Source organism: Podarcis pityusensis (assembly GCF_964106645.2).
Source record: "Podarcis pityusensis genome assembly, chromosome: 15".
Taxonomy (NCBI): Eukaryota; Metazoa; Chordata; class Lepidosauria; order Squamata; family Lacertidae; genus Podarcis; species Podarcis pityusensis.
This window is the reverse complement of record NC_138040.1, coordinates 12,506,024-12,520,451: the sequence shown is the minus strand read 5'-3', so window position 1 is coordinate 12,520,451 and position 14,428 is coordinate 12,506,024. Positions and strand designations below refer to the sequence as shown.

General features: G+C 44.0%; 1 protein-coding gene across 8 annotated transcripts in view; it reads left to right on the top strand.

The window, feature by feature from the left end:
- Positions 1–14,428, top strand: part of CUX1 (cut like homeobox 1) — a 265,277-nt gene that overhangs the window by 119,787 nt on the left and 131,062 nt on the right. For all 8 annotated transcript variants that reach the window (XM_080982751.1, XM_080982750.1, XM_080982749.1 and 5 more), the window contains exons 3-4: positions 2,306–2,353; positions 9,586–9,664. In XM_080982751.1, coding sequence (XP_080838877.1) covers positions 2,306–2,353; positions 9,586–9,664 — 127 coding nt within the window. The remainder of the gene's footprint in view (positions 1–2,305; positions 2,354–9,585; positions 9,665–14,428) is intronic.

Below are 14,428 nucleotides of genomic sequence, written 5' to 3'. Positions count from 1 at the left end.
TCATTGCTTTCTTGTGGCAAGCAGCAAGAGATATTTTTGAGGAACGATGTTACCAGTTTAATTTGCGAAGAAGTGCTTGGAACGTTTCAGTCGTTTGTGTTAACAAATACTTGTTTGTTCAAGTGTTCAGTGCCACATAGAGTTTCAGAGCTCTAATGTGTGATTAGTGACTTGCTACAGAAGGCTGGCCTTGGCTTCTCCTCCTCCTCCAGTTTTTGATTGCGACCCAAATCATCAGACAGCCTTCATTGTTCTCCCAACATTACAGATTTCTCATGCATCACGCCTTGCGGCTTCCTTCCTTTTTGGTTTGTCCAGTTTAGCTGAAAGAAAGGGGAAATAGCAGCTGACAGTGGTATAAAATTGAGGGATATGGTTGGATAAAGAATTTTCAAAAACAGCCAGCAATAAATCTAGAAGAATATTTCAGATCAGCAGCAGAGAGAACCAACAATTATGTGCATGAAGGGTTTTCCCCACCTGTTCTCTCTTCTGCACCCATTTCCCCTCCCCTACAACTTCCCACTACCAGCGAAGCCCCCATCAGTGCATCATTTCCACAGTGGGAAGTGTTGAAGCCGCCCATTTGCTCCTGGGAGGCAAAGGGACATGGGGAGGGAGGTAAAAGCAGTATGTTTTCAGTGAGAGTTAGGGCTCCGTCTTGCCCAAAAATTTCTTGCAAGGGGACACAAGAAGACACACCATGTTATCTCCTCTGGGAAGCCCATAAGCAGAACTTAAAGGCATTGGCCTTCTCAACAGTAGCCAGGTAGACTCTTGGAGAAGCCCTCAAGTGAGGCATGAAGACAATAGCCCTTTTGTGCTATCCACATGTGCCCCTGTTGGTCATTGATAGGAGGAGAAGGGAGAGGTCGTCTCTTCAAGGATAAAATGGGAGTCTTTGCCTGGTCAGCCAAAGGTAATTCTTCCTAGGCACAAGTGACCTGGAAAATGGCTACATGGATGCTGAATAATGTGGGCAGCCTGTTCCCCTGTCCCTTTAAGGGGACATGGGTCTATACGTATAATTAAACTTATATCGTTGTTTTATTATTGCATTTTTAATTATTGTTGCGAGCTGCCTTGGGGCACAAAGTCAAGCTGAACGTATTTCAATAACTGAATAATACAATTTGACCAGGCCTGGTGTCTATGGGATGAAACCTCCAGCCTGTCTCGGCTCCTCACACCAACCTCCAGTAGGGGGCAGGCTTAGTCAAGAACTTCACATGCTCAGCCCCAGGGCTCCATGGGTAATATCTCATTGAGCTCCAGTTTAAAGAACCTATTGATGGTTCCAGCATTGGCTGGGCTGCTGGCCACTGTGGTTGGGGCATTCTTTGTGTTGCTCTCCAGATATGGAACCAGCTGCCCAGTGAGATCAGCTAAATTATTCAGGATCTGGGCCCTTGAAACACTGGCCCGGCGCATGTTCTGATGTTCCTTTTTTATTTTAATGTTCTTCATCTCTGTAATTTACACCCCTGGCTTCTGCACACAATGCATTCAAGGTGTCAGAGTTTAGGGCACCTAATCATTTTTATTATTATTATTAGCTGCAATTTGATCTCTTTGCCCACCATTCTTTTTGGTGATTTTATTTGTGTTTTGCTTTGTTTCTTTGTTCTCTGGCTTGAGGATTTTCTATCGTAGATTCTCTTAATTACAGTTACGATAGTGTCAACTTTGGGGGCTGGGCATTAAAAGGCCTTGCGCAAAAGCTCAAGGAAGGCCTGTCTCCTCTTGGAGGTGGGGATTTTGGAGAGAGGCAAGGGGGTTGCTAATGACGTGTGCTCCCTCTCCTTAAGCAGGGCTGCGTAAATCCCATGGAGCAGGCAAGGCTGTAAATCTAAATAAATGATGCCCAATTCCTGGCTCGTCAGGAGGAGGCTGTGCTTCAAACAGGGGTCTAGCTTGATCCCTTTCCATGTGGCTACACATGTTTTACATCCCATTAGTCATTCATTGCACTGTTTCAGTTGAGTTGTTAGACTGAAGGAGTTCACTGATTATCCAACATTACTACAGGCTTTTGTTAACTAATTCTCCTCCCTTGGGACAACCGTAATTGTGTATCAGGCTGGAATCATAAGCCAGTTAAAAATGGATTTCTGCTGAACTCCTTGCTCGTAGCAGTGTTTCGATTAAAAATGTAATCAGCCTTCAGCTAATATGATAAAATTGGTAGAAGTGCTGCAAGACTAACTGATGGAATTTACATCAAATGCATTCAAACAGTTGCATTTTTTGCTGCTTTTTTAGTGATCTGTTTCTTAATGGGTGTGTGTTTGCTTTTATCTTCCAGGACCTGCGCAAACAGGTAGCTCCACTACTGAAAAGTTTCCAGGGCGAGGTAAGTGTTTGTGCTTTTTATTCTCATGTCCTTTATTTCAAGGTGGTGTGTGTTGCCTTTAAGGACTGGGATTCCCTCTTATGAGAGCATAATTTAATTTGTATTACATTAATGAGGATTACCTTTGAGCGCAATCATATTTTTTTCTTTGTATCTGTTAAAATAGCACTCTAAAGAAGTGATTGAAACACACGATCAGAAGTGGGCAACCTTTTTTCTCATTGGAAGGCCACAATGGGGCAGGAGTAGTTTGTCCCAGAGCCCGGGTGTTGCTGGTGGGAGGAATCAGAGCTGTTGATTCCTAACTCATTAATTTGCTTCTATTTCAAGACTGCTTTTCAAGTTTATATTTCACAAACTGGCATATTGCTAGTAATAATAATAATAATAATAATAATAATAATAATAATAATAGGACAACTCCCCCACCAACTCATTAAACCAAATCAGCAATAAGAGTGAAATGCATCAAAACCAAGAGGAGATGGTAAAACATTTTCAGTAAAAAAAATCTTCGTAAAAAGCTTAGCCCATTTTATTTTTATTTTTGAAATTGTACTGCTAAAAGAGCCAGAGTTGCAGATTTGATTAGTTTCCCTTTGAAGGGGGTGGTAGCTACACCCAGGATGGTCCACACTGTTCCCTGACATAGTGATCCCAACTTCCCCTAGCAGTGGATACCAAGAGCCAGCTCCATAGTGTATAATTTGACATTAGGGGCTGCAGTTCATAGGAAGTGGGTAAGGGGTCCAAAAAGGGGTCCACATAGGCGTGCCCTGTAAATAAGCAGCATCTGCTCTCATGCAGCACAATATTTGGTGTATTCTGCTCTCTTTAAGTTTAGAGTTAAGACAGGGAGACAAGCATCACATGTTTTCATTGAGGAGACATTTAGAAAATTGTGGAACTCTTTTACAAATATGGCACACCTACCACCCGTTTCCCTTGAAGAAGAGCTTGATTGAAACACCCCAACTGCATGTTATTGTTGTCATCTATTTATTGGTTGGTTGGTTGGTTGGTTGGTTTGCTTGCATGCTTTAAGCAACCCTACTGTTCCTCCAAGGAGCGCAGGGCATCATGTTCCTCACCCCCATGTTATCCTCACAACAGCCCTGTAAGGTAGGTTAGCCTTGGAACAATTCCCACAAGTTGTATTGACTATATGCTACCAATCACTGGGTGGCAAGGGCAGGAGAGGGCTATTACACTCATGTCCTGCACGTGGTCTTCCCAGCGGCATCAGATTGGCAAGTGAGGGAGTGAGAAATCTGGATCAACTGGGCCTAAGGTCTGATTTGAACCCAGCTCTTCTTATATTCACCTAGTGAACTTCATGGCTGTGTAGCGATTTGAATTCCTGACATCCTAGTTGCGTACTCTAACCACACCACCTTGGCTAGATGGCTATCGTTGAATTTTATCCCTGCACAGTTCAATACAGTTAGCCTCTTTTTAATATCAAGATCTATACTTCCACCAATTTCTGAAAACAAATAAGAGGGAAGCTCAACTCTCCATGCATACGATTGAATTTCACAGTTCAAAAGGAACGCAGCCGGAACACAGTTCAGAAAGGTTTCCGGTGGGATTGGCCCTTTATATAAGCTGATGACTGCTGCTTTTTGAAGCTTCCTGGGCTAGACTGACTGTTCTGAGACAGAGAAAGAAATGTGAATATTAGAAAAGGGAGCATCTAAACCTGATTCTGTGATGTCACTAAGCAGCTATTTTTAAGACTGGGTAAGGATTTCCTGAGGTCATCCGTATTCTTTTCATGTGGCATAGCAGGGCTGTCCAAGAGCAACAGAGGAGTTCCTAATCCGGAGCCTGCTGGAGGGCAGATATTCTGAAATAACGTGGCCAGCTGTGCATTTTCTGTGCCGGCTCATTCTGATAAGGCAAGGGGATTTTAAAGGTAAACCCATTCAGTCATTTTTAACGTGGAGGCACAAGGTGAAAATGTTAGGACATGAATGGGTGGCACCCACTAATTAACTTAGTTTCTCTGACTGGGTTCCCTGGTGCCAAATCAGCCAGTAAGGCACACCAAAACAATAGGTGCTCATGGATGCAGCTGTGTATACTAAATTTTATATTTATATTTTATAGATGCTAATAGCCGTTGTTAAATTGGGCTGGGGGCCAGGCAGAGAAGGAGCAGCCTCTGTTGTTTCGAAATATTTCAGCAGCAGATGGTGTAACAGTGTGTGCGCTTGCCTTCCTCTCTCCAGCCCTCCTTACAGGTTCTGAAAGTCCGCAGTCTTGCATAGCCCCAGTTACCAAGCATTAATAAGCACAACCCCTTGTTTAAGTCCCATTTCCTGCTTGTTACAGATCATACAGTTTACTCATTTAGAACCAGACTATGCTGGATTACCTGGTGAATGTCATCATTCGTAGGGCATGAATGCCCTATCAAAAACCTACTTCTGGAAAAGAGTTCTGTGCGACCCGAAAGCTTGTTGAATGTCAAATACTCCAGCCAAGGCATCACCTCCCTTGCTTCCTTTCATAGCATTACCTGCTTTATTTAGTGCCCCCATCCCGCTGCCAAGATCCCTTACGCTGAACTTTGCAAACCTAATTAATCCAATTTCTTTACTTTAGACTTGCTCCATGATGGCTCAATTAGAGCAGCATCTGAACTGTGGTTCAATATCCAGGCCAGCTTTTGTAATTGGAACCACATTTTCCTTCTGAGGAGCTGCAGCTGGTTTGGTTCTGCTCATGCAGAAAAAGGATATAACCTTGCATAACATAGGAAATGAACGGTTGAGAGAGAAGCCAAATTCAATTTCAGTCAGATATTTTGAGGATAAGTCCATGATCTATGGAAGCAGGGGAATGAAAAGTGTGTGTTCTGTGGAAAGCAGTGTCTTCAGCAGTCTATTAATCATGGCCAGTCTGGGCGCTTCTTGTTCTGTTGCATTAGCACCGATTTCGAGGAGAGAGGCTGGCGAGCAGCCAGGTGCTCCAGAAGTTAACCTCTTCAAGACCCAAAGCTACTTTGCTGTCGAATAAATGCAGTGTTGCGGTCAGAAACAATGTACTGGGGGGGAGGGGGACACACCAGATCGCTCCCAGAAGCGATCGTTGAGCAAAGCTATTACAAATTGTTCCAGATCGTGGAAATCACGTGTCAAAATCTACAGCTTTTTGTTTCATTGATTGAGGCTTCAAAAGTTGCAGCCTTTTGATTAAAAGGTTTCACTCAGCCATTGTGATAAAACCCAAACAATCTGGAGCAAATCTAATATGTCCTCCAGGATAATAGATACCCTTTAATTTCCTCCCTATGGCAGCAGCAACTTGTGTGTTGTGGATGGCCAGGGAAGGAGCCTTCCTCTTGTCTCTGGCATTGGATCAGCTGTAGGTTGTAAGGACTCGGCTCCAAGGTGGGAGGCAAAGAGAACAGGGGAATAAGGGGGCATGAGAAAAGCAAAGTGCCTTGATGAGATTTGGGGGGGGGGGCGGTGGCAGTGATGGGCTTGGGCTACAGAAGATTTGATGGGTGCAACTTGGATTTTAGGGGTAGGAAAGGAGTACAGAGTGTTTATTCTGGTTTTGGGGGTCAGGCATTGATGCATAAAGAGTTCACATGATTTCATTTGGGTGAAAGGGTTGAAAAAAGCCGGTCTTTCCCCTCATCCCCCCCCCAGTCCCTTTTAGAAGAGACTTAATGTCAAATTGCAGGTTACTGTGTCCTGGAAAGAACTTGTTTTCTTTGTGATTTTCCAAGTGCACTGACTGGCAGTTTTATGCATTTGGGGCATGTCAGAAGACTGCTGCCTAATCTGCTTCCCCAATCAGTTTGCGGGCAACACCTTCCACTCCAGAAACCTCTCTGTGAATTGACTGTTGGCTTCACAGAGAGGTCTCGGAAATACCCAGCTGACCTGGAGTTCTTCCTCTTGAAAGTATCTGACTGGCGCTGTGTACAAAGGGCGGATAGTGTGCCCCTCTGCACCTTCTCTGCAGAATGGTCTGCCCAGAGTGGACGGAGCCAAGGAGCTGCTTCACTCAAGCCAGCGGCGGCTGTGAGCCAGTGACATGGGTACCTCGTGCCATGCCAACCAAATCATTGTGGGCCATGTGATTCCCCTTTGAAGGCGGTGAGCAACTCTGAGGTGAAACTGACAGGAGTTACTCATATCCTGAAAGGAGGGCGAAGCTGGGCAGTGGCGGTAGAGTCAGCAAGTGTGAAAACCTTGAAGTTTGGTGATGGAGTGCCAAAGAGGCTTGGCTGTCCTAGAGGTGGAAGAATGGCACGTTTCTCCTTTCCGTACCAGAGAGGAGGCGTCCTGCCTCAGCCAAATGGCTCCCCTCTGAAACATAGCAGTTGATAAATGGTGTAGACACGTGGTAGGTTGTTCTGGCAGCAGTAGGCATGTGCCTACCTTGTAGACCCAAGCTACTGAAATTGGGGGGGGGGGGGGCCTTCCAGAATGTTGTGAAGTGGCAGTGATGACAGCAAAAAGCAAATCCTTAAAATGAGAAAAGAAAAGAATAACATGGATCGCCTTTAAAACTCCTGCTTTAAGCTTGCAAATGGTTAAGTCTTTGAGAAGACTGAAACTCTTTATAGTCAGGTGCCTTGCAAGTAGACAAATTGAAAGATTTGGCTGGTGCCAAGTACTGCAGCAAAGAGTTTTGATTGGGGTCAGGTCTGGGACCTTTTGGCTCCATTTTTATGCCAGTTTCACTGGACTCTGTTGTATTTCCAAACCCTAAATGGTTTAGGATCAGGACACTTAGAATCATAGAGTTGGAAGAGACCACAAGGGCCATCGAGTCCAACCCCCTGCCAACCAGGAAACACCATCAGAGCACTCCTGACATATGGTTGTCAAGCCTCTGCTAAATGACCCTCCCAGCCTACCCTTTTTTGTAATTAGGGGAGGACCTGCTCAGTTTCCAGTGCTATCTGTGGTTCATTTGCTGGGTATTCAGGATACGACCTTCTCTGTAGTGGTAGCCAACTTATAGCTTGTATCCGCAGTTTTTAAAACTACCTGGAAATTAGCTATACTCTTTTGTGTGTTAATTTTCAATCCAGAGAAGACGATTTGGTAGAAAGTTGCTGTCTTTTTCCTTTTTGCTGAGATAAATAAAGCACACGCTGCAGCCTATTAGTTCATGATGTAGGTTTCGCTGTTGGCATTAAAAGCAAAAAGGTGCATTTATTGATCCTGGTGCAGCCGATATTGTACCTGTCCAGTAAGTGCTACATAATGGTTTAGAGCATGCATTGTTTATCATGGGGCTGTTAGGATGTATCGCTTCCTAAGCTGACATGTTAATGGCTTGGTTGAGAGGCAGGCCTGGTTCTGAAGCAACAACTGTGTCACTGTCTCTATTAATCTCGCTTCTTGGGCCACAGCTCCCGCATTGCTTGCTGGGTTTGCTTGCTCGATTGTGCAGGGTGGTGTAGGTTGAAAAAGATGGGCAAAGTTACCGCTTGGAGCTTCATGCGGTGCTACAGGGTAGTTTCACAACTGCTTGCAATTGCTGCTTTAATCAATCAATCAATCAGTTGCCCACCCTTCACCCTAAGGTCCCAGTTTGCCGGGAAGGCAGCTGTGTCATTGTGTCTGCCAGACCCAGAATAGGCAACATGTGCGGTGAGGGCAATGTTAAGACATGGATATGCACAAAGCGCATCAGTATCTAACGGTCTTCTGGTCCACAGAGCACAAGAAGTTGAACCTGAGAAAGGATGAAGGGGCCAGGGACATGGGGAGGGTTTGAGATGACTTGAGATAAGGCCTAAAGCTAGGAGACCAATCTGGGTTGGATGAGATTGAGAAGATGGTCAGCAGAGAGGCCTAGGAAGCAATTAGGTCTGTGGGATATTTTGGACTAGGGTGCTCTGCTTTTTCCTTCATACTGATCCACCAGTCTCATGTGCAAAGCAATTTTTGAGAGGAATTACCCAACCTGGATAGTATATTGCAAATAGCCTTATTTCCTGTCAAGCCACTGCAAGTCATGATAAATGAGACTGTAAACAGAGTAAAAATGACGTCTCTTAGAATTCTAGAGCAGAGTGAAACAAACCCTGAAACTGGTACATTGCATAGATTCTGTGCTTGCTGACACCTTTTAACCAGATGTGCTTTCTCTGTTAATAAGAGAATAAATGTTGAAATTACAAAATGCTTCAGTGCCAACCACTTTGCTGTGGCTTCTTTGGAAAAAGCAGGAGGCATCAAGGTAGCCCATCTCCTCAAATATAGAAGGAAGCAATAATTATTAGCATTGTATAGCATCTTCATGTGTTGAGAGCTCTTCACATTCATTATCATGCTGTGGTGTGAACAAAAGTCCTGTAAGCGAGGTCAGAATTATACCCATATTACATATGGGAGAGTTGAGAGAGAGAGAGAGAGAGAGAGAGAGAGAGGACCTTGCTTAAGACTACCTAGTAGTTTATGCCAGAGGGGAGATTCATTAGCAACAACAAAATTCGCACATAGGATAGCTATAGCAACGGATGTGTGCGCACGCAGAATAGTTATTTGTTCTATTGTTACTTGATGCATGGCATTCCTCAACCTCTGCCATAACTGTTGCTGGCTTAAAAATGACAAACATATGTACTACTGAAGATATTTTTTATTCTGTACCTAGATATTATTCTTGAAAATGAATAAAAAATATGCCCAAAAAAGGAATAGCCACAATAACGATGGTTTGCCTGCACCTCTAAATCTAAGAAGTGCATTCAGCCTGCAAATGTCAGGACTTTAGTCCCCAGTGGATCTAGGACTGGTGACACAATGTTTGAGAGGTCTGTGCATTGCTCTGGCCAAGGAGGAGGAACTGTAGGAGGAGCAGCCAAGCAAGTCACAGCAGCCACAGGCCACTCTGCAGGGTGTCTATGAATCAGGCTTGCTGGACAGTCTGAGATACTAGGAATGCCTATTCCTTGCTGCCTCCTCTTGCTGCCTCCTCACTCCACCCTCCTCTTTGCAGGAACCAGATCTGGCTGTAAAAGGCTGGTAGTAAAAAATAAAAATCTGATGCCCACACTAAGGAACTGGAAATGTTTTTCCAATCCTGCTGTTCTCATGTGGAGCTCTGACCTTCTAGCTTTAAAGGAGACATGAACTGGCATCCCCAGAAATGTTTATGAAGTCATAAATTTACCCTTGCTTGTGTAAGTGGTAGTATTTTCTTCCTCTATAACTGATCTGAAGATCCTTTCTTCTCCCCCTTTTATTTTCCAGATTGATGCTTTGGGCAAAAGAAGCAAAGAAGCCGAGGCAGCATTCTTGAATGTCTACAAGAGATTAATTGATGTTCCAGGTATGCAGACTTATTGTCCTGTTATGAAAAGCAAATGATGTCTGGAGTTTCATGTCCTGGCGGGCATTTTCTCCTTTGCCTGTCAGTTGGCTGTGTATTTGAGAAGTATTTCACCAATCAATACGCTGCAATACTTTCTAATGGGAAGAAATCGTAAGTGAGGTTTACTGGCTTAGCATTTCAGGGAACGATCTGGGATTAACTGTTTATTTGTTTAGAGCACTTGTCTTCAGCTGCTGGATCAGGACCCCCTGGTGGGCTGCAGCCTGATCCAAGGTGGGTCGCAACAAGAGCACTGTGACCATACAAATAAATGGGTAAAAAAAAAAAAAGAAATGGGTCCCCAATGGCATGTTTTGGTTAAAAGTGGGTCCTTGGTGTGAAAAGGTTGAAGATAACCAGATTCAGAGAATTTATAGCCCACTCTTGATTACACAATAACCGCAGGGCGGGTTACAATACAAAAAATAGATACACAATAAAGCCAGTTACATAACAAATTCATCATTCCATAAAGCTGTTTGACAAGTCAGAAAGGGGAGACCGCCCAGCTCCACAGCCAGTTCAGCCAAAGACCTGGGTGAATAAATGGATTCTTAAATGGTTCTAAAAACACATCAGGTTTGGTGGCAGTAGAATCTGTGATGGGGATACATTCCACAGGCGGGTTGCAGGTACTGAGTATGTTCTCACGTGTTGCCAAATATCACACACTTGGCAAATGTCTAGGCCATTGTGTACATGGGAGCAGGCAGGCAGCCCATCACATCTCAAAATTCTGGGTCTGGTATGGGAGGTGCTGCGTTAGACACAGCAACTAGATACTGCTGTATCCAAGGCACTACAGAGCTGAGTGACTTTATCATCCAAGTGCCATGCAAACAGTGCACAGCATGTTACCCGGTGGGCCAAGGCCCACTTTGGGTATAATTAGCTTCTGAACCACCTGGAATAACACCCCCCCCCCCGATGGCTCATTGAAGATGCAATGCAGGTGCCAAAGTGCTGCTCCTTCATCATCTACAACTCCTTGGTAAACTAAAGGGCACTATGGACCCTGCAGTATTGGAGAGGACCCTTAGGAACAATCGTGTCTTCATCTTGCCATCCCATGGTGAGACCAGGACCTCAACCGGATCACTAGCTCTACTGCCACTGGAGCGTTTGCTCACATTCCGTTGTTTCAAGACCAGGCTGTTTCTGAAAGCTATGTTGGGTATGGATGGTCCGCTTGCTTGGTCATGTTGCCTCTTATTTGTTTTATTTATTTTAAAAGCATTTATATACAGCAAAATATTTCAAAAACTTCTAAGTGGTGTAAAGGGTAAAGGTACCCCTGACTGTACGGGCCAGTCTTGACAGACTCTAGGGTTGTGCGCTCATCTCACTCTATAGGCCGGGAACCAGCGCTGTCCGCAGACACTTCCGGGTCACGTGGCCAGCGTGACAAGCTGCATCTGGCGAGCCAGCGCAGCACACGGAACGCCGTTTACCTTCCCGCTGGTAAGCGGTCCCTATTTATCTACTTGCACCCAGGGGTGCTTTTGAACTGCTAGGTTGGCAGGCGCACCCCGCCGCGGGGATTCGAACCGCCGACCATGCGATCGGCAAGTCCTAGGCGCTGAGGTTTTACCCACAGCGCCACCCGCGTCCGTGGTGTACTGTCTTTAAAAAAAACACCCAAATGATATGTGATTAAAATAAAAACACAACCTAAAACAAATGGGACACAACCTAAAACAAATGGGACAGCAATATAAAAAAAAACCACAGAAAAGCATATAAAAGAGGAATAAAGCATATTCAAACACATAAAACACAGTCCAATTTTATGGGTCAGGAAAAGCCTGGGCAAATATAAGGCAGACTGGAAACTTTGTCGGAAAGGATGCACACCAAATGTATGCTGCAACCATCAGCCATGTGCTTCCTCTGAGCTTGCTCTCCAGGCTCAAAAATTGATATGATCGGGAAATGTATTGCGAGTAATGAGGACTGATTCTATTACATGGTTGTCTATAATTATAAAGCATGATTTTTCCTCTCTCTGTGTGTGTTTGGCTTTTATTCCTAGCATTCTGATTTCCAGGCTCTCCTTTTTCTTTTCTTTTTCTCTTTTCATTATCATACCCATAGTTTATAAAAGGCTTTTTAGGCCACTCTGTTTATTCTTGTAAATTCTGCTTATATCTATAGCTAAAATTAGTAGCGTAGCAATGTAAAAGAGCTGGTTCTTGGTATTCAACAATCTACACTCCATGGTTTCAAAGCTTTGATTTGAGTGTTGGGAGAATTCCTTAACCAGGGAACCAGTGGTTAGGGGCATTTGCTGGATGATGCTGAAGGGCATTCCTAAAATATGGGGCAGCACCTAACTCTGGTTGGATTAGTCATCTTCCTGCCAATCTTTTGCCTCCTCACCAGCAGGAGGAGGCAAACTCACTTTCTAGACTGACTGGTAGAGCAAGGACAGCTCTTCTATCCCATAATAAGGCTCAGGAAACAGCTGCAGCTAGAATATGCCCTACGTGAAAACTGATTGCAGTCTTGACAGACTGGGTTAACAGAGAAAACGCATCCAATGTACACAATCATAAACCAAAGAATTATATGTAATGAGCCTAAGCCCAGACTTTGGAGTGATTCTGGGCCTACACAGATTGAATTGTACACATGTGCACCTTTAGGAATGTTAGAACATGGAAGTCCGTCTCATGCCAAATCAGACGCATCTGGCCCAGTATTGTCTATTCTGACTGGCCACAGCTCTCCAGGGTTTCAGAAAGTAACCCTACCATATTTGGGGGATTATACCTAAAATTTATCGCATGTAAAACATGTGGTTTGCCACTGAGCTATGGCTGCACTTGTGCACGGACACCCTGTAGGGGTCAGGTCAAGGTAGAAGCTCTTGTCTGATCTGGCCTAGATGGTTTAGTAACTTAACTTTGAGCCCTTATTTACACTGATGAAAATGTACAGGACTTTTGTGTGAATCTTTACCTTCCATATTCTTATTGAAATAGGTGGCAGGAGTTCTTAATGGATTGAGCCTGTAATTCTTTGTTTGGTGTTAAAGGTCACTTTGTGCACACGGAACTTCCTTTTGTAGAGCAAGCCCTAGGAGTTTTGCTTTGTGTGACATTATTATTATTACTACTATCGGACAAGAAAGCTTAACATCTAACGTGATGATGCTGGGTAGTAATATATAGTCTACCTCTGTTCCTTTAAAAACCTAACTTCTTTCCTGTATCCTATTGTATCATGGAAGGCCAGTTCTTTTCTGAAATTTATGGTATCCTTCAACAAAGATGCCGGTGGAATCATTTCAACCTGTTCCCATAATTTTTGCAATGTGTCTGTTTCTGAGGGACTTTGCTTTTCTGAATTTTCACATATAACATTGTTGTGGTACTTTGGTCGTATACAGAGCCAGTATTTGTATCATCTCTCCCCCCCCCCCCCGGCTCTAAAGCTCCAGTAAGCTGTTTATCTAAAACCATGTTTCTAGCTAAATGGCTGGAGTGTTGGTAGAGGATGGTCCAGAAGTGCTGAACCCTGGGACTTGTGTGCAGGGCTCTGGATCTCTTATCCCATTCCCTCCCCCCGATGTTTTTAAAGAATATTTAAATTAAAAAACAAAAACTGCAGAGTGCTCAGCTGCCTGTAAGCAGAGAGCAGTGGCAGGGGAGACCCCAGCTACCCACTGTCTCAAATTAGCCCAAAGGAATGTATGCATATAAATTAGCATGTGCATTTTTATCTTTGCAGATTTGTGCCCTCAGTTGTTTAAAGTACCTACCAATACCCCGGATGAGTGACTTACTAGTTTAAAGAGTAGCCGCACCCCCACTTTTGAAAACACTTGCTGTTTAGACAGCAGCTCTTGGCTTGTCATTATTTCCAGAAAATAAATCTTCGTTTGGATTCATTTATAACATTCACTAACTCAAGCAGTTCTGGCTGCCCTTGCAGCCCAAACTCTGTTACTCCAGATCTGTAAGAATGCTAACTTGTGGATCAATAAAAAAACATGTTTTGTAGATAATATACTGTTATAAATTGTGGTGTATGTATGGGAATACAGGTTTTCATAATGTCTTTGCTGGGGGGGGGGGTGCCTCTGGGGAAATAAACAAATAATGAGGGTAGCTTGGGGTTTTTTAACTGGGAAATGGTGCAAGGATAAAAATACTGAACCCCTGTCTTCATGCACCATGATCCCAGCCCAGAACACCCCTCCCTGTTAGCAAGAGAGAGGACAATTTTGCAAACATTTAGTCTCTAGGGTGAGTCTCATTTTACAATAAAAATCAGCATATTAAAGGAAGCTTGGGTTGATTTAGAGGAGAGCCTGGTGTAGCCAGTGTTTGAAAGCATGCTCTCTATTGCACTTCCTAAGAAGTCCTGGGGGAGCTTGGGCCTTAGGGCCATCACTCTTCTGTCACCGGGCTGGCTGCATCAGGAGGCGGGGTACAGCTTCCTTGCGAGAAAGCCCTAGGTGATGTGGGTTTATTAATTTTTCTGGGGAATAATTAATGAATTAATTATACCGGAAGGCGTTTGAATATTCAGAAGCCACAGTGTAATTATTCTTATTTGGTCTGAAATGCAATTTCATTTGTGGATGGATATGCAAGGACTTGCTATGACAATTTGTTCTTGCTTCCTTTTGGCGTGCAAGTTGCTTCATTGTTCTTCTCGTTCTCTCCTCCCAATGAATCCTGTAAGGTTGGGTGAAGGAATCGTAACTGCTCTGAA